Source organism: Haliotis rubra, unplaced genomic scaffold (assembly GCF_003918875.1).
Source record: "Haliotis rubra isolate DU_JTF1 unplaced genomic scaffold, ASM391887v1 Scf262, whole genome shotgun sequence".
Classification (NCBI taxonomy): Eukaryota; Metazoa; Mollusca; class Gastropoda; order Lepetellida; family Haliotidae; genus Haliotis; species Haliotis rubra.
In genome coordinates this window covers 1287793-1309033 of record NW_025766692.1, presented here as the reverse complement: position 1 = coordinate 1309033, position 21241 = coordinate 1287793, and the positions used below count along the sequence as shown (strand labels likewise).

General features: G+C 40.0%; 1 protein-coding gene across 3 annotated transcripts in view; it reads left to right on the top strand.

Moving 5' to 3' along the window:
• The window catches only part of LOC124280228 (glycine receptor subunit alpha-1-like), a 70823-nt gene that overhangs the window by 23172 nt on the left and 26410 nt on the right, over positions 1–21241 (top strand). Inside the window, exon 2 of one of the 3 annotated variants that reach the window (XM_046716130.1) lies at positions 6389–6490. The exons of the other annotated variants lie outside the window; for them this stretch is intronic. Within the exon in view, the coding sequence (XP_046572086.1) occupies positions 6389–6490 (102 nt within the window). The remainder of the gene's footprint in view (positions 1–6388; positions 6491–21241) is intronic. 3 annotated transcript variants of the gene reach the window in all.

Sequence of the window (21241 nt, the reverse complement as noted above, 5' to 3'; positions counted from 1 at the left end):
CAGATGATATATATAAGTGATGCCCTATTGCACACAGTTCACTCTAAAGCCATGTGATATGGTTTTATTATATAGAAAGTACAACATTCTTCAACAAAGCTACGTCTAGACTCAATGCCAGAAATAAAATGATGGACTTTTATCTCAGGCGGGTGAGCATAATGCCATACATTATTCCGCACCCACGAACCATCGCTGCCCAGAACCTACTATTTCTGTATTCAGCTTACTCAACCGACTAAAATCTACCGCAGTATACATTCCGACGCATCACTGGAGACGTCTACCATCTACATGGGACTTAGATGAACGGGTTTGCAACAGCTAAATATGAAACATCAATGCAGAGAATAACCAGCCTCGATTATCTGGCGAAATGATTCCACTGGGCGTAAAAGGCAATATAGCGGTGGCAATTATACAAATGGATAACTGAAAATCAGTGGTGTCCCGTCATTCACTACCACAACCGCGGTCTAATTCCGGAGGAACAGACAGACAAAGAGGTCTCTGCAAGCACTGGTTGTCATGCGATTGTGTATTGAATCGTGTGCAGTGTCTTTAAAGACATATGTACAACCACCGTTGTGTCGAACGTTTAATGCGTCGAACGTAAGATTGTCTCGAAGTAAAAACCTGGCTAGCAATTCTCGAAACGTTCGTAGCCCTACGAACTTCTTAAACCCATTCTTAACACATTGTCTACGACAAAAGTTAAGAAATCTTAGGGTTACGAACATTTCGAGAATAAGGACCTGGTCCCTGCGTATTACTTCCTTAGTCATCTTGTTTGTATCGAACCTCGAATAACACGAAGTAATCACGTAGATCCATTCAAATTCGACACAATGGTGTTTGACGGTCTAATAGTATGGACGCATAACAGAACAGTCTGTTAATACGGATGAATATATGGATAATGAAAATATTCTTTCAATCACACATGATTAATATACAATGATGGAATTACAATTAAATTCATATATACCAAATACTAAAATACATTACTGTGTTCATTTATGACAACATCAGTGAAGGTTCAAACGCATTTGATGCCTTCAGACCTCACTATCACAAACCAGTTTCTTTGTTACTGTATTTCAATATTTCCCAAAGTCCACTATGCCTTTTCAGAGTGTATTAACAGATCACTTTAGCTGATCAATCATAGACAATGACAACCTGCACACGAAGGGAGGTCACATGTTCAAATGTTATACTGCTTTTATTCAAATATAATGACAAAATTCAATTGCTTTTTGATCAATCTTTGTTAAGAGGGCAAAGAAACAAACAAAAAATAAGGACAAAATACATAAAACATGATAAAATCCGACAAATTTTGCCTAGCAGAGTTTCATGAAATGGAATCAGTATCACGCTGGAAAACACGATTCCCTTTGCTTGGCAACGCAGGCAATAAATGTGGAGCTTGTGGGTCACGTTTCTTTGATGTCGTGTTGAGGACCGAAACACGTCAAAGAACCCTGGTTCATGCCAAGCTCTGAAAGAAACATGACCAAGAATTCCAATACCGATAGGACTTTGTTCAGAAGTCCACAGCGCATACTAACAGCTGCATTATGCCTTCTGTTTTTCCGTTCTGTTTCCAGTGACCATAAATACAATCAGTCGTATTTTGTTCTCCATCCACGATAGTGTTAGGGATCACTACCATGGATTTAAAATATTTAAAAAATAAGTGTTAAGTACAGACGTAACATGTGACAGTGAAAGCTGTATAAGAAACCGATAAGCTCAACGTCGAATAAACAATAATCACGTTAGTTCGAAATGTGGACATTCATCAAACAGGTTGACAGCTACATCGATTTCAGGGCCATATATCGACTCTGATACTAAAGCTGGATCACCAAAATGGAAGGCAGTGTCGATTTGATGTTTCTTGGGCTCAGAACGAAATCTTTCAGAAACACATTATCAGGCATCTTTTGTTTATATCATTTGATTTTGCTCAGAAGACGTGTCAGTTTCTCGGGGTATATTGTTCAGGGGATGATGGATATACTTTCGGAGATTTTGGTAATTGTGAAACAGCAATCCGAATTCCTTGAACAGAAATGATTTCCTGATAAATTGTTTTAACTGGATCAACAGACGTTTCATACGTTGATAACCCTAAGCTGTTTATGTAATTGGTAGGAACGTCGTTGGAAGGCATTGTTCCCTACGTTTTGTTTCAAGCAGTTCTTCACATCACATGATGATTCCCAGTGTTAGCTTATGGGGGTCATGTACATTACATTCCAAGTAGCAGTTATTTGCATCAGATATGTATCTGTATTTCTAAACCAAATATATATTTTGATATAATATATCCAAATGTTAAGAAGACCTATTGCTTTCAAATGATACTCTGTCATGAACACCCGTATTCTCATAGGACTGTGGTTAATCTTTCATGTCACGAGTCCCTTAACTTCTTTTAGTAGTATACGTTGGCGGTCCCTACAATAATTGTTTGGAAAAACAAATCGTTATTATTTTTGCCGTTCAATATGTGATCCCGTTCGTTTTCAAACAGTGCTAGACCATAGAACTACAACATGATAGACACTATTGATTAACAGAAATAATGTCCCTTTTATATGTATGTAAAGAAGAGTACAATAAAGTCATTAGATAAAGGAGCATACATTTGTAATGAAGATTTATATGTAGACTCCTGTCAGATATTGAATTTAATAACCAAATCCCCATTGTCAGCACAAACGACCATAACCGAATTACCATTAGAGAAAATTTCAGTTGTTATTACACATTATCATAACAAGCATATTGCTTTAGTCATCGCATACAGAAATCACTCTACCATTACGCATTGTGTTGCCCAAATCAAAACGACTTCCCACGTTTACAATAACATCCCAATAAAACAGTCTCAGATCACTTAGCAAGGTTGAACGTCATATTGTGCAAATATAATCTATTGCATGATCTTTTATTAGCCAGCGTTTTACCAGCTGTCCTGATTCATGCAATTACTCACTTGGTAGAGTTTATTATCGTAATTGATTTGAAATTTACTACTCGTATTATGTATTTGCAAGGTTCACGGGTGATCGGTAGAGTGTCAAATCTAATCAGTATTTGATAAACTATGGTAATGTAATTTTGATCCATTAGGCTGAGAAACACGCAACTTATTGGTCTCAATGGGCCTTCTGCGTTCCATTTGATTGTCCGGTAAAGGCGAATTGTTTATGGACCATCGTAGTGTGGCAAGTACTACTGCGTGGGTTTCGTTAAACAAAACAATACCCTTCTTGTTTTATGTATTGTCCATTGTGACGAATACCGTGTCATCACTGATTTTAAGTCATCCATTAATACTATTTTCTCAATTATCTTACCATTGATACTTGATGGCAGATAATCAAGACTGATTATCATCTTGCGCTGATGTGTTACAAGCTTTTGATATGGAGATCATACTAAACCACAGATCTCTTCATTGAACGACATTTAATGCAAATTGGTTCATGGAGATAGTAATAGAGCTATACCATTTCACTCGTGTAAGTTTATGAATATGATGTAAACTATAACAGCGTTATCAAAGGAATCACATTGATTTCATATAACCCAAAATGCATTGATAATTGACTGCATTTGAGCATTGAAGAAGTAAGAAGAGAGTTTATGAATATACTCTAAAATATTTCAGCGTTATCAAAGGAATCAAACTGCTTTCATGTTACCCAAAAGGTATTGATGGTTGACTGCATCCGAGCATTGAAGATGTTCGTAACAATAGCATGTATCATTATAAAACACAAATATACTAAGAAAGAAATTAACACGCTATTATCATTCAACACGTGGCTATGAAGCCCGGTTTTGTCATGTGTCCTGTTTCCACACACACAAGGCATGTTTGTTTGTTATCACACATAAAATGAAAAAGACATTTTCCAAAACAGCTTCTGCATTTGGTCATCAAAGAAAGCAACCGTACATATGCTCCCAGGTCCTGTAGGCAATGTACAAATAAATGGCACGTGTCCATGACATGCTGTTCTGTTGGTCAGTAGTCATATGATATACTTATGACATATCGTGTCACATATGTGCCAAATAGAAGTAACCGAAATACCTTTGTTAATTGGAAGCAAGTATATTCATGCAACTAGGTGTCGTTGGCTGTGTAGATATATTTGTCATTTTTGTCCATTTTATACCCACATATCTTGTAGCAGTTGTTCCAAACCAGATGTGGAGTGTAAGTCATCGAAATACCTTTGTTAATTGGAAGGAACTATACACACGTACAAGGTGCTGAAAGCTATGTAAATATGTCATTTGTCCATAACATTCTGTTCTGTTGTGTTGTCGTCACACATGTTATCTGTGACAGATGTCCCTACTTATATACAACCAAAATATCTTTGTTAATTGGAAGCAACTATAACCAGGTGTTGCTGTATATGTAAATGTATTTGTCATTTTTTCGATAACCTATCGTTCTGTTGGTTTGTGGTCACACACAAGATGAAAATAACATGTTGCTTCAAAAGTGTTCCAAATTTGCTGCCGTATGTAGCTCACTGAAATACTTTGGTTAATTGGAAACAACTATATTCAAGGAACCAGGTGTTGACGGCTATGTAGATATAGATATGTCATGTGACAAGAATATACTGCTGTGTCTGTAGATACACAAGGTGAAAATGGCATGTTGCTTCACAGTTGTGCCAATTAGGCTGCTACAAGTAGGTAACCGAAATACCTTTGTTAATTTGGAGCAACTTCATTCATGCTGCCAGGTGTAAAAGGATATGTACACGTTTATGTCATGTGTCCAGAACATACTGTTCTGTTAGTTTGTACTCACACAGAAGGTGAGAATGACATATTGCTTCATAATTGTGTCAATGAGACTGTTACAGGTAGGTGCCCGAAATACCTTTGTTAATTGGCATCAACATTATCCATGCTGCCAGGTGTTCAAGACAATGTACATGTATATGTCATGTACACATTGCATACCCTTCTGCTAATTAAGGTGGAAATGTCATATCGTGTCACATTTGTGCCTAATCAACAGCGACACAAGGTAACCGAAATACCTTTGTTAAATGGAAACAAGGTCACATTCGATACCGATATATGGTTGACAACTGGCGGTCTTTGCATCGGCTGTCCGAAATCACTTTTAAAAGTTAAATGCAGGCACATCTAAAAATATGCAAGAGGATAGGTGAAACACTATTGCTGAAAACAATAGCAATGGCATTGTGTTGATCGGGAAAATGCATCATGCCCTTGTGGTATTCGACATGATGTCAATGCCTAGTTATAACATGTAAATGTATGCCATTACCTATTTTAATGAGGTGAGATGAAATAGGGATAAGCGCCGCGTTCAAGATCAAATCACTTATCTCACCTGGAGACGTAAATGTCTCTGTGACTGTAGCTGTGGATGTGGATGTGGATGTGGATATGGATGTGGATGTGGATGTGGATGTGGATGTGGCATGGCAGTGGCAGTGGCAGTGGCTGTGGCGTGGATGTGGATGTGGCGTGGCGTGGCTGTGGCTGTGGATATGGATGTGGCGTGGCAGTGGCTGTGGCGTGGATGTGGATGTGGCGTGGCGTGGCTGTGGCTGTGGATATGGATGTGGCTGTGGATGTGGATGTGGCGTGGCAGTGGCTGTGGATATGGATGTGGATGTGGCGTGTGGCAGTGGCAGTGGCTGTGGCGTGGATGTGGCTGTGGCAGTGGATGTGGATGTGGATGTGGATGTGGATGTGGCGTGGCTGTGGCTGTGGCTGTGACTGTGGCAGTGGCTGTGGCGTGGCTGTGGCTGTGGCAGTGGATGTGGATGTGGCTGTGGCAGTGGATGTGGATGTGGCTGTGGCTGTGGATGTGGATGTGGCGTGGCTGTTCATGTGGCGTGGCAGTGGCTGTGGATGTGGCGTGGATGTGGCGAGGCGTGGCGTGGCGTAGCGTAGCGTGGCTGTGGCTGTGGCTGTGAATGTGGCGCGGCTGTGGATGGGGATCGGGATGTGGCGTGGCAGTGGCTGTGGTTGTGGCAGTGGCAGTGGCTGTGGCTGGTTGTACCCATCAGAACTTCAGTCGGTTTTGCTCTCCCTCTGAGATACCCTTTGCAGTGCAAAATGAATACAACATCCAAACAAATTATGACAGAGTCGACCAGCCCTTGTTATACCTCCTTCATATCGTGTACAACAGGTACGATCTACGTTTCTAACGAACGGATAAAACCGAACTGATTTGGGACATATATTGGGCACATATATATTTGAGTGGAAATGCTTATAGACGAACTTCGAATAAAACGGACTAAAATTATATGTCCTTTGAGTTCGTTATAACCGTAGTTTACTATGACGTTTTTAGGTATGAGGCGGCCAGGGGATCGGACCACCGACCTTCCGCTCTCAGGGCCGACGCTCCATCCAGTAGGTCACGGAGGAGGTCAGCGTCACAAGGACTATCTAGGTTAGTGGAATACTTGGGAAGGTATCAGAAGGTTAAGGTAGGCAGCTCTGATTATTGCCTCATAAAAAGTTAAACGACTTCTCAATGCAAAAGCCATCATCTCTTTACAGAAAGCATAATCATTACGGTAAAGTCAATATTCCCATTTACCTGCTGTAATCGATACCATCGATACATAGAGCGGTATCCATGTCAAGAATTGCTATTAAACGTAATATCGATAGACAATCAGTGCCATTTGATAACTGCAATGCATCGATAGTTCTATTGATTGTTATCCCTCAAAATGTTACCCAAACGTTTATTCTACGCGAGCGCGTAATGATGATGAAAAATAACGTCATTATGTTTGCACGTCACAGCAAAAGGTTCCATAGGCATAATTCATATCAACAAGATCATATCAGATGGAAGTGAAAAAATCATAAATGGTCATTCATCTCGGTTAAGCTTCATGATAATGTTGACGACAAAGGGTTGTTGGAGTATTAAGCCTCAAGATTAAACAGATTAGGGTAATATAGACGATGACGTTCCAGTTTGGAACTCTCAGTCATTTGTAACTTAGTCCAGCAAACTTGGATAGACAAACAAAAGCAAAATTATACAAAACAGTGAGGTCGGAGATTTCACTGGATTCCGACTTGGCCGAAAGGCTTGTTTCACAAAGCGATCTTAGAGTTAAAAGACCACCGTTAATCGTCTATATGGCGACTGTCTGTAGATGACCGAGTCTGAACCAGACAACCCAGTGATCAACAACATGAGCAACGATACACGCAATTGGATACGATGACATGTGTCAGCCATGTCAGCGAGCCTGACCACCCGAGACCGTCAGTCGCCTCAAGCATGGGATGCTGAAGATCTATTCTAACACGGGTTTTGGTGTGTTACGATATTGATAGAGCTGTGATCACTTCCGGGAAAAAGCGCTGGACACACCTGTCATAGTGGTATTCGAGGTAGCGATGTTGCTGAGCACATAACATTGACATTCTAGAACCTTTGGAATATCAGTCTTTACAGTCAAGGAGACCCTTTGAATCAGTGTCCACCGAATTTCAATCTTCCACAGCTTCAAGAGGAGAAAATATATGACGACTAAAATCTCATGTTTCATGTTGTGTTAATGAACGTCAGTATTAACAACAGCTTTCATTATACATATGGTCACACGAGCCTCCTTTAACACTACCATTGTGCGGTTAACGCTATTTCTCAACTAAACACTGAAGAAGCATTAAAGATGCCAATTTCGGCCAGCCTTCATTCCAAAGGGATACCTCCGGAACTATTAACTATCTGAGAGTCGGGATGAGGGGATGAAGGGTGTTCGCTGATGCTTTCCTTTGAGACAGAATAGATATTCTTTTCAAGCATACGGTTTCTTCACCGTAAGGGGCTTGGGGTGTAGGTAATCATACTTACCCAAATTCCACTGATTGTTATGAATAACATCGAACACGTCCAGTCTGCTGTTGGATTTGTTGGAAAAATCTAAGAGGAAAATGAAAATTTTAGAGCAGAGTTTATTTTGTTTTGATTCCAATCTACCACAACCCTCAAAGAATTTCAACTGGTCGGTCCTTCACCCAGGTGAAACCTATTTTCATATTTTCTGATGATTTATCTGGCCTTGTATTGTGATGCGGTAATGGTTGTCTTTTTCTCAGAACTACATGATGTATGTACGCTATATGGTGTACTTTCGTCAGTATAAAAACACAGTGCTATCGTTTTCATATGCATACACACAAAAAGATTCAGCGCCGACAATTTACCAGCGTGTGTTATTTCTTTGTTGTCTTTTATTACAATTTCAGATGCTGCAACAAAACAGACTCTACTACTATTTAATGTGACAATCTTATCTATCCGAACTCTGAGGTTAACATACCTGGTGTGTAGACAGTGACATATCATCTTTTTTTCAAATTTCAAGTAGATCACACGGACTGACTTGTGACGTATATAGGTTAATCACTCCACCACAATTCCACCTAGACATATAAACCATTCTTGCGTAGAGAGGATATATGGGCGATAGTCAACTGGTGGAATGTGATACTCGTTATCAAACCATTCAGAGTGCTTCTGGATCCCAGCAAATCACTGCTTTGAAGACAAGCCATTACTTTATCTTATGAATGAATAAATCACTCTGCTTCACATTGTAATTTAACTCCTACGTAAATACTGTTATCTGTATATACCATTAATATATGTTTAAATGTAATGTAAATACATTGTTGCAAATTGTCACTATAATTAATGAGATATGTTCACAAATTTCCTTGTATACGTAAAAGCTTTTTAATGATAACGACAAGCCATTTACATTGCCCTATATTTATAGACCACACAGGAACATGCTCAAAGCACAGCGCCATTAAGACACCAGTAGGTGGATCTCTTTGCACATGATTTCATTCTCAGCTCCTTGGGGAGTGCACCAACTTGTTGGGCGAAAGAAGGTTAACGTCTCTGGTTCCGGGTACTCATTCACTGCTGAGTGAACAAAGGCGCATTTTGAACAACGAATTGTGCGCACCTTGATACAATGTAGTTGCAGGGCGGAACATAAGGAGCATGCACGCTATTCATTACACACACAAAGGCAAGGACGCACGCACACATGTATGTATGTATGTATGTATGTATGTATGTATGTATGTATGTATGTATGTATGTATGTATGTATGTATGTATGTATGTATGTATGTATGTATGTATGTATGTTGTGTGTGTGTGTGTGATTTGTGTCTGTCTATGTGTGTCTGTATGTATGTGAGTGTATGTATGTGTATTTGTGTATGAATGTACGTACGTATGTACCAATGAATGGTTGGATGGATACTCGGCGCGGATATTTATAAACATATGATAGTTCCCGAGTTACTGTACCTATACTTGAATTAAAATCAACTTGGTAACTATGCCAGAGCCGTGCATTTGGTCATTTTCAATCTCACCTGATACCTGCATCTTTCACATATGGAAATTTTCTAATAGACTTCTAATGCTCCTAATTAGGAGTCAAGTATCATTACATATAGGTGCTCCTTTGGGTATAACATATAAGCCTCCCTTTCTATTTTTTCGCAATGTGCTGTACATTCCTGCACTGGTTATAAACGTGTATGGGCAAACATCAGTAGCCAAGTTGTTTACAGGTGTTAGTTAGTCCCCATTGAAAGGGCCCGACAGTTCCATTAGACAGTATAAACAGTCTGTTCCTGGCCGAACTTGGTCGTCAGCTGGGATATCTGAAAACACATGTAGTCGGTCTTGACAGCTGTTGTTCCAACTTTGAAGCCAACGTGGGATGTGATTTATCTTGCACCGCTGATGCTACGATAACATTTTTTTCCAGCGTGGATCAACTATCTTTGCGTAGTAAAAATAGTCTTTCAACTTTGATACCGATAACAGCGACAGCTACCTGAAATTATATCCGAAACATTTTTCAAAATCAGTTTTCAAAATGTTTCAATTTATAATGATTTTATGGTGTATCTGTGTGTGTGTGTGTGTGTGTGTGTGTGTGTTTGTGTCTGTCTGTCTCCCTCTATGTGTGTCTGTTTGCGTGTTTTGCTACGGATATTTGACGCCTGAAGTGTAGTTTTTAAAGGTCCGAGGGCAATAGCTAGGCTTACCGCCATTATTCTTATATATTCTTATATCGTGATGAAACCGAGGTGTGCGGCTATGATCCGAGCAATAATGACAAAAATGAAACAACTGTATCTAAGAAAGCCCACGCAAGTCTAGAATATGCGGCAAGTCTAGATTTCCGAAAATGAAGAACGTTCCTTGGCTCCTATTTTATGTTTTATGATAATAAATTAGGAACTGTTTTTCTGCAAAACTATGTTTATTTCAGAGACTAGATGTTAGTCTATAACGACTTCAACAGCTCAATAATAATTCAGACAATGCTGATGCTGAATATGAAGATGAACAAAGTTTAAGGATTTGTCAGTAGACATCTATATGTGATGGTGTGACGACCACACAAGTATTCCAATAAGTGATGATGGCCAAGAGTGGGGTGTGATAGCCAAGGTCATACGTATTGCGCATGTACAAAGAATCAGACATACAAAAAACACACTTAAAGGAATGGATGACGGGGCCGATATTGTTTAATGTAATTTGATCAAACACTTTACCTTCAGGAACGACAACTGTTTGCCGTAATATGGACAGTTATAACAAATGAGTCCATTCTTGCACTGAGCAGTTAGCGATGGAGAGACCATTTGGGACATTGCAGTTGCCGGAACCGGTGGGTTATTTCCTGACGGACAGATAACTGGGTGACAGGCAGGGAGGTTAAGTAGCTCAATCACAGATAATTCAAGACACCTTATTTCACTCTTCCGTGGTTAGGAGTGGGGATTGAAGTCTCAAGTAATTGGTTTCCTCCAGTCACTTAATCACGCTCCTAACGGAACCTGTTTGAAATACAGTACGTAATCCAGTTCGAAATGAGGTCTCAGTAAAGTATCACCGTGTGCGATAGATGTTTCATTCCTTCAGATGAAATGTTAAGCAGCCTTGTCCTAACTTAATCGCTGAGATGTGATTTGAAAGGGAAATAAGTTAAGGCTTCTCATGAACCGTAAGTCTTTTCAAATGTCGGATTAAGTGAGCGAGTGAGGTTGATTTAACACCACGTTGAACATTATTTCTTGTATTTGTTTGACGTGGGAAGAACGGCCAAACTGATACAGGTCTTAGATATTACCACTTTGGTGTAAATCAATAACTGCTGGGAAACATACAAACACCATCAGGAGGGATCTAAGATTTGAACTGGCAATCATAAGATTCTGGCACGCCAAAGGGAGGCAACTCTGTCCATTGAATTACGGTACCTTAGGTCACCGGAGCCCCAGATCAGTCGAAGAGAGTCAGTAAATAAGTAAATGAGTTAGCAGTTAACTTTGCTTTGAACAGTTTCTCAGTTGTAATATGGTGGGTTGGTTTAATTCAAGTATCTGTGAACGTTTACTATAATACTTATAAAGGTAAAGTGCCACCTTATTCTTTTACATTGCTACAGTACATGTGTCATGATATGGCTCGTGAACTGCAGTTATATGACGATTCGTCTGATCCTTATCCTGCGTGGGTACCTTACTTTATTAAGTGAGCGTGTGAGTGAGCATGGGTTTACGCCGCTTTTAGCATATTTATGATATTCCAGCTATACCAAGGCGAGGGACACCAGAAATGGGCTTCACAAATTGTACTAATGTCGGGAATCGCACCAGGGTCTTCGGCGTGACGAGCGAACTCTTTAACCAGTAGGCCACCCCACCGCCTGCTTAATTTATTGGAGCCAATGAGAATGGATCACTGGGCAAATTCGGGCTGGATCTGATTCTCGAACCCGCATTGCCTGGATCCCTGAGAGATGTTCCTGACGATTTCTTGTTTATTTGTTACATGGGCATGTGTATTCCCATCTTGCTATTGTGTTGCGTATATACATGAATTGTTTAAGTTCATCTACCACAGCTGGTGCTTAAATTGAGGTTGAAGCAAGAGAAAGGTACAAAAACTCCGCGAACCGCGGCTTCTTAATTAGACAACAGAGCAGCTTACGCTGTTTCCGGAGATACAAGTCTGTACGTTACTGACCGACCATTCGAGAAACCTGGGACTTTGTATGGAAACTAGATATTGCAGATGTTCCTGAAGAACAGGGTATTTTTTCAATTTTTAAATCTATAAGCAGACTTTTTAGACAACAAATCTTTCAACAATGTATTCTTTGGCTGATAACTTATTTCGTTTTTCAACAATCTGAAGAACATTTTTCCAGCGCTTATTAGACAGTTTTATATTTTACATACATCAACGAAATAACACCAGGTTTTCACAAAAAGGGTATTCATGTCCTGCCCAAGGGTACATTCAATCTCAGAAATATATCCACAAAATGGAAACTTAGGAAAATTCAAATGGATTCAACAACAATGATCAGTTTCAGGAGCTTACACTAATTCTAGACTTGACTTGGACTCCTTTTTTAAAGGGTCTGCAAGGCAGTCTAGCTGGCCAGGATCATCCACCACATACAATTTGCGTTGGGTGGAACATGTATACCTGTGTACACGAATAAAATAACAGCCACACAGGAAGCCACAATAAGTGTTCTGTTATGTCGTAAAATTCACCGAATGTCATGTAGCCAAACATATTTTGGGCATATTTGTGCCATGTAAACTATGGAACATGATATGCTAATTGCTTCTATTGTAATAAACAGTCAGACCACCTGAGCGTTCAGTCATACACGCCATTCTATTATTCACTGTTGTTCGTCGGAAGTACATAATAAATCTTGAAGCAATATGTTTTGACGTTAGTCTCTTGCTTATGTGCGGATGCATCGAATAATGGCAAGTGAAAACAAACTGAGATACATGTGGTAAACGGCTTGCAGGAGGTTAACTGGCTCTCATGGCGTGCTGCCATAGCTTCTCTCGCGAGACTTCACATGCAGCTTTGAGCTCGAGGATCCGTGAGCTAAACGAAATGGGAAATCTAGCGTACCTTAATCGTCGAAATGGCGAGTTACATCATGCTTGCTCTGTGATTGACCTATTTTACAGGCATAGGCCAAGAGTGAATACGGTTTTACGCCGCATTATTAAAAAGAAAAGTATCTCGATAAGCTGATTTATGATGAAAAATATTAAAAAAATACAATTAGGCTTTAAACATTGTTTTAAAACATCAGCGGGCAAAGTTGTCACGTTGGTTTATTGATTGGAAGAAATAGAAATGAAGATTTTGATTGAGCCATCTTGATTGTTGGTTTCTTTTCATAACGACAGGGCCCGTGAAGATCCGGGTTAGAATTGGTCTTCATCCACCAATGCCTGTCGTAAGAGATGAATAACGGGATCGGGTGGTCAGGCTCGCTTAACATAGTTGACTCATGTCATCGTATCCGAATTGCGTAGATCGATGTTCATGCTGTTGATCACTAGATTGTCTGGTCTAGACTTAATTATTTACAGAACGCCGCCATATGACTGGAACATTGCTGAGTGCGGTGTTAAACAAACAAACCAATCATAAAGTATTCGTCATTGTTTCACAGCCCGATTCAAATGTTAGTGGAAAAAATGGACTTACGATGTTTTGCAACGTCAGGGTAAGGAAATAAAATCGAAAAAAACTTTCCTTATTCAATAAAGTCTCTTCTAAAAGCAGTTTACACTGTACGATTCTGGGGCGGTGGGGTAGCCTAGTGGTTAAAGCGTTCGCTCGTCACGCAGAAGACACGGGTTTGATTTCTCACGTGGGTACAATGTGTGAATGCTATTTCTGGTGAACCGCACGGTGATATTGCTTGAATGTTGCTAAAAGCTGCATAAAACTAAACTCACTCACTCACTAACGATTCTGACTGTATCATGAGCATGATCTTATGAATTTTTATCAAAATCTAATGATACAAGGTGTTCTCGAAATGGTGAACGTATCCTGGCCCAAGAGCTCCAGCAGTCGCAAACACATGCAAAGTCAGTATATGAAATTAACCCATGTTGAAACTAAAACCGGTTCCTTAGCAAGATGAGGAAACATCACTTGCTTGATAACGGTGTTAGAACCTTCACCGAAACGTCGCTCTCACGTCAATAAAGAAGTTGTTCATCCATATATTGTTATCATTCCTTACTGCTCCAACTTCTAAATGCGTCTCAAAGAAGTTATGTGGAAACTCTTTAACTATAAGGGACGATGGGGTAGCCTAGTGGTTAAAGCGTTTGCTCGTCACGCCGAAGACCCGGGTTCGATTTCCACACGTGTACAATGTGTAAAGCCCATTTCTGGTGTCCCCCGCCATGATAATGCTGGAATATTGTTAAAAGCGGCGTAAAACCAAACTCACTCACTCACTCACTTTAACTATAAGGCTATGACATCGCCGTCAACATCTGATGCACAGCTAGTTAGATGTCTCCCTTTTCATGAACGTAGACCCGTGAAGGTCCGGGTTAAAATATTGATCTTCAGTAACCCATGCTTGTCGTAAGAGGCGTCTAACGGGATCGGGTGGTCAGGTTCGCTGACTCGGTTGACACATGTCATCGGTTCCCAATTGCGCAGATCGATGCTGATGCTGTTGATCACTGGATTGTCTAGTCCAGACTCGATTATTTACAGACCGCCGCCATATTGCTGGAATATTGCCGAGTGCGGCGTAAAACTAAACTCACTCACTCACTTTCATGAACGTATTTGAAAATATAGTTTGAAATGCTTTCTCAGCATTAACACAATCATCCTGTTGAAGCTCATGTCTGAGATGTAAGTGAAATGAGGGCGCATTGCTCATATAATCTCTTACCGAGGACGCGATGGAGTAGGTTATCAATCATCCTGTAGACGTGATGAGGGGCGGGATAAGAATAACAATCGTGATAATCGACACTTCAAAGTTCCTACTTTATCATTTCTCTCGAGAAGGTGGCATAATACTTCAACAATAAAGTACAGTTAACATTGACCTTATGCTGACTTGCGTCATATACGAAAAGGATCATAAAACAATTTGGATGCTAACTGTGTGTGCACTTCGTAAGTAAGAGGAGATGGTGAATTCATCTGCCTGTTCATCTGGCTTTTGCGTGACCCTGCGAAGGGTATATTCATCTAGCCATTCGCGTGACCCTGCGAAGGGTATATTCATCTGGCTATTCGCGTGACCCTGCGAAGGGTATATTCATCTGGCTATTCGCGTGACCCAGCGAAGGGTATATTCATCTGGCTATTCGCGTGACCCTGCGAAAGATATATTCACCTCGCTATTTGCGTTGCCTTGCGAAGGTTATATTTACCTGGCTAGTCGTGTATCCTTGCGAAGGGTATATTCACATGGCTATTCGAGTGATTTTTAAAATGGTATATTCAACTTGCTATTCAAAGAGCATTATGAATGGTATATTCACCAGCCTACTTATGTTACATGAAAGTTGGTCTATTCACCTGGTTTCTCGATTGACACGATGAAAGGTGAATTCGGATTGCTACTCGTGAGTCATGGCGGGTGGTATTGTCACCTAGGTGGTTGTGTACTTGACAGAAATGTATTCACCTGGCTAATCGGATAGTATATTCGCATTGCTACACATGACATGATGGATGGTATATTCACCTACCTTCTCACCATACAACCAACGGTTATTCGTCTTGCTACTTCTGTGACATGACTGACGTATATTCATCTGGTTGACTGCATGACTTTGCAAAAGGTGTATTCACATGTCTAATCTGGTGCCTTTGCGAAGCGTGTATTCAGCTGGCTTCTCTTTGTATAATAGATTCCAAAGCATTTGTGAAAACTGATTTCAAATGGATAAATTATAGCTCAACAAAACCTAAGCCTAAGAAGCCGCGATTCGATGTACATAACTGCCCCCATTAGGAGTGCCAGAAATATATAATCATGGTTTTAAATTTCAGATTCGTAAAGGTTTATCAACAAATAACTGCTTCATCAAAGTGGTAAAAGTCTGAGACCTGCATCACGTCAGGTTATTCTCCCATAACAAGCTGACACGCCATGATAAAACAGAAATACTCTGTGTTAAACTAAACTGCTCGGTCCACACCCAAATAAACCTGCTACATAAGCAACACAAACGTTAAGAGTTTGGATCACGCTTACACAAAAGCGTCCATCATTACACGACAGAGCTGAACGTATGCAATATATCGTCAACGGTATCAAGAATACGAACCGCCGCTATATAGCTGGAGTATTGATGGAGTATTGCTGAGTGCAGCGTTGAACACCAACCAAACAAAATCAAGATTACGACTTAAATGTGAAAGTGTGGAAAAATTTGCAAGTCTTCGCTACCTTCTTTCACAGACACCCACTTACCAGTCATGTCCACGGTCGTTCACGTACAAACCACAAACCCGCATTTATCTTTATGGTGCTGTAATTCGCAGCCAGGCTATAAAGATTTACCTTGACTACAGCAGGCATCTATGCCTGTACAATCATCCCACTGTGGAACATCACGGTGGCAGCATTGCATGATAAGGTTGTTTCCAGCTCTTTCTGAATGTCTCTATAAATGCCTCCTCATCTGTAAGATATGTCTCCTGCTGGAGCTTGGCACCGACATTGCATCCTATAACCATAGCATGGTCATTGTGCCAGATTCAGAGAGCCATTATGTCATTTGTTTTTTTAATTCGTGGACACACATATATACTGCAATTAACTTCTTCATCAGTGATGTTGTGATATCCCATTATCTGAATTAATTTCATATTTGCTGTAGATAGGGGAATAATAATGATAGACTTCATGTGAATAGAGGACGTGTGTTTTTTCTTATCATCGTGATATTTTTATGATAGTGAAGTACCACAAGATGAGATAAACTGCTGTCAAGTTAATTGACAAAACTAGACACATGTTCCATTCATTATCAATGTTTTTTTGGATTTGTTTTATATCTACCGATGTTTACGATCCTCCTCTAAAAACATCAGTGATTTTAGGAATACTGAAAGTAGTTCCGGTAAAAGAGTTTTTACTCGAGTGAGATAACCATTAACGATAACCCAATCCATGCAGTATTTCATCACCGAACACAAAATGCATGACATGAATCTGAGGTCGTATCTCAGTCGTGTGTAAGGAATACAGGGAAGTTGCAAAATGTGTTACTGTTCAATTGCTAACTGAAATAAACCTTTGCTGTGAAACCTTCAACCGAGTGCTGTGTAAACAAATCTCAGGAACATGTGTAAGAAAACGATTGATTATATCTGAATGGAACACTATAGCCTTAGCTTGCAATATAAATGCTGTGTGTGAGTGTGTGTGTGTGTGTGTGTGTGTGTGTGTGTGTCTTAAATCACTGACATATGAGTTCTCTTATACTATTCAAGACACGTCTCTCTCTTTCATTTAACAAATACTATATTGTAGTGCATGCATAGTACTAGCGTCCAACCGCAGTCTAATTACCCGAGAGCACAGTGCCCCAGTCATCTTCGTAGCTACATTTCACTGTTTCGTCCCTCAAGCCAGAATCCTGTTATCGTGGGTTTGAATCGCATATTCGTCTTCATGAGTCTTTGTTTGCAGAACGAATGTGGCCCGTCTCCATGAATCTGTGTCCATGAAACTGGTAAACATCTTCGACCAGATAGCAGCGTTAAACTGGCACATCGAAACATCAACACAATAATGTTTAAGTGTTTGGGTTTTTGTTGTTGTTGTTGTTGTTGTTGTTGTTTAACATCGCTCTCAGCAATATTCCGGCTATATGGCGGCGGTCCGTAAATAATCAGGACCACACAATCCAGTAATCAACATCACGTGCATCGATCTCCACAATTTGGACACGATGACATGTATCAACGTAGTCAGCGAGCATGACTACCCTATCCCGTTAGTCGCCTCTTACGACAAGCATGGATCTTCAATTCTAACCCGGATCTTCACGGGTCAATAATGTTTAAACCGACGTTAAACCAACTCACTCTTATTTTGATGTGAAAACTCCAAGATTATTCTGATCGTTCCAAACAAATCAATAACCACGAAGATATTCTTTTCTGAGCTGCTTTTTTCCCCAGCCCATAAAGACACTAGTCACTTTAAATCCATGTATACAGGTACACAAGGAATAATATATAGTCAGCAAAGTAAAAATCCATAATGGTGAACTTCGTTGTGAAGGTTAAAAAAATATTGAAACAGAAATACCTGAAGCTGCTCTATGTATTCTATTCACTACATTTACCGCGTCAAGCTTCATTGTATGGCTGTCTGTACACATCCCTTTCCTGTCTGCCGTGAAGCTAGTGTTGTATCTTGTTTTCCTGCCATCAGTGCAGCCTGCTTGAATGCACACTGTTCGATAAGATTCCGTTCTGAAGAGGGTTCATAAGTCACGCATGTTAATTTCTAGATCTCATAAATGGAAATTTTGTGTTTGTGCAGTTCGAAATGCTCGATAACATATTTACATTTGAAGGACAGTGTATGTGTAAAAAAGTGATGATCCATCAACTTTTGATGTTGAGTTGTTCAATATTCGAACATAGGAACCTGTGTGTGTTTGTCTAAGCAACGCAGCAGTGTTTCAGTATTGGTTTTCTCAAACAAGAAGCACTGTCGCGAATCACCTGACTTCATCGAACTGAAAAATATTGCTGTAAACAAAAGTTCCAATAGGAAGTGAAAGAGTGGTTCCGAGAGACAAGACATCCGGTTACCGGACTTAATGAGCGATGGATTTAACGCTTCTTAAAACTCCAATTCAGTTGTAGTACGGATTGTCAGCTTACCGTAAGAAGACCAAACGCTGAAACACATAGCCGCCTTTTACTTTTGAGTAACCAAAGAACATAGGTAAAAACTAAGACACGCTGCGGCAATTCTTAGATTCGAACAGTTCAAAGTGGATCCTGTAAGCTAAGGAAGTAATTCTGTATTACCTTTTAAGCATAGTTGTATGAGTGGGTGGGTATGGCATTTAGCCGCTTTTAGCGATATTACGGCAATATCACGGCAGGGGGCACCTGAAATAGGCTTCACACATTGTACCTATGTGGGGAATCGAACCCCTGTTTTCAGCTTGAAGAGTGGACACTTGAACCATTAGGTTACCCCTAGTCTGTCGTACAGACCCTGAAGCAAATATATCCAAGAAATCCCACGCAAGTCTAGAAAATGTGGCAAGTGTAGACTTCCTCAGCTTCTCAGGGCTCCTTTTCAATATATTTTATTAATTTAACTATTAGCTTTTTTTTCTGTAAAATATGTTCATTTCAGAGACTAGTTGTAAGTCTATTTTACCCCCATTACTTTTATGTAATGTCCTAGGTTTTTTATAAATAAGGTAGTGACGATGTAGCTGCATGATATGAAATATCTGTCAATGGCTATACATGTATCATCCTAATTTGGTTGCCACAGCGTGCCCTTTATCAGGGAGTCGACCTCAGTCTCTTTCATCGTCACAGAAATAAGCGTTTATTCTTGTATGTAGACTTTACGGACATAAAATGCAGAGAGGTTTAATTTCATTGCCAAAGTTAACAACCGCCGATATTTTAGGAGAACGGTATTCAGCTAGAATATTAAACCATAAACCATAAAGTTTGCTGAGCCCGGAACATCAATATTCCTCCAGGAGTATTCTGTGTATTACAATAATTTTGTTACCCTTCCCGAGACCCTAAAACACATTAATATTCCTAATGATGAGTCAAATCTGGTAGTATTACAGAAAATCGAAGCTAACAAAAATATTAATGTCATAGATTCAGAATTTGAAAAATGGACCTTATGTAAAGCTGTGTATCGACCATTTAATAATCAGAACTTCACATCAATTTTTACGTCCATGTTTGACGATTGGCCAGGCTCGGTTAAAGGTAACTAGAAATATGTCTACACGTTACTATTACTTTCTTGTTTCAACATGTATATTAACGTTTTGTGCAAATTTCTATCGTATACCTTCCAACGTTACTGCGTCGAAACCCAAATGACATCTTTTAGAGGAACACAGTATGGATGTATTGTCATTTTTCGAAATTCAATACTATTAGCATCAGCACAAAAATATTAGGCCTAAATTCGTTTGCTTCCTTTTCATATGAGTACAGCAAGGTATTTAGTAAGTGACACAATGTGATTACTTAGGTAAACAGATGAGAATGTAATGACAAACGAAACGAATCTTTCATTCTCACCATTTGATCCCGACGAAATGGTGATGCAGTTGACCACACGGATGTAATGATGACAAATCTGGAAGCATATAATTTAGTGGAACTCTTGGATTCGAAATCGACATGTCATCCACCAAATGTTTGCAGAGAAATAATGGGGAGTTAATCTATAAAGTATAATCTAAAATGTAAAAGTATGATCATTCCGTCCATGTCGATATTGAACGTCTTCAGTGGAATACACAAGGTTACTTTCACCGACCTGCATTGTTCGAAGTATGCATTGTTTTTGTTTGCTGTTTAACACAACACACACTATTCCAGCTATATCACGGCAGCCTTCATATAATTTAATCTGACTCAGACAAACCAACAATCACTATTATGAGCAGGCATTAGTGTACGATGATATTCAGTCACGTTACTGCCCCTAACCTGCTTTGTTCCGAAGCATGCATTGTTTGTCTGTTTGTCATTTAACGCCGTACTCAGCAATACCCCATATATGTTGAAAGGACTTGTAAATAATCATCTGTGGACTAGGCAAATCCAGCGGTTGATGTTATGAGCAGCAAGCCACACTATAGTAGTATGACGACACGCAATAAACCACGTAACCGAGTCTGACCAACCGATCCACTTGGTCGCCTCTTCTGACCACACAAGGGACGGTAGGGTAACCTAGTGGTTAAAGCGTTCGCTCGTCACGACAAATACTCGGGTTCTATTCCCTACATGGTTACAATGTGTGAAGCCCATTTCTGGTGTCCTCCGCCGTCATATCTATGTTGCTCTTTAGTTACGTTGCAATGTGTTAGGGGCGGTGGGGTGGCCTAGTGGTTAAAGCGTTCGCTCGTCACGACAAAGACCCGGGTTCTATTCCCTACATGGTTACAATGTGTGAAGCCCATTTCTGGTGTCCTCCGCCGTGATATTGCTGGAATATTGCTAAAATCGGCGTAAAACCATACTCAGTCAGTCTGATCAGACAAGGTTGCACGGTTCTAATCC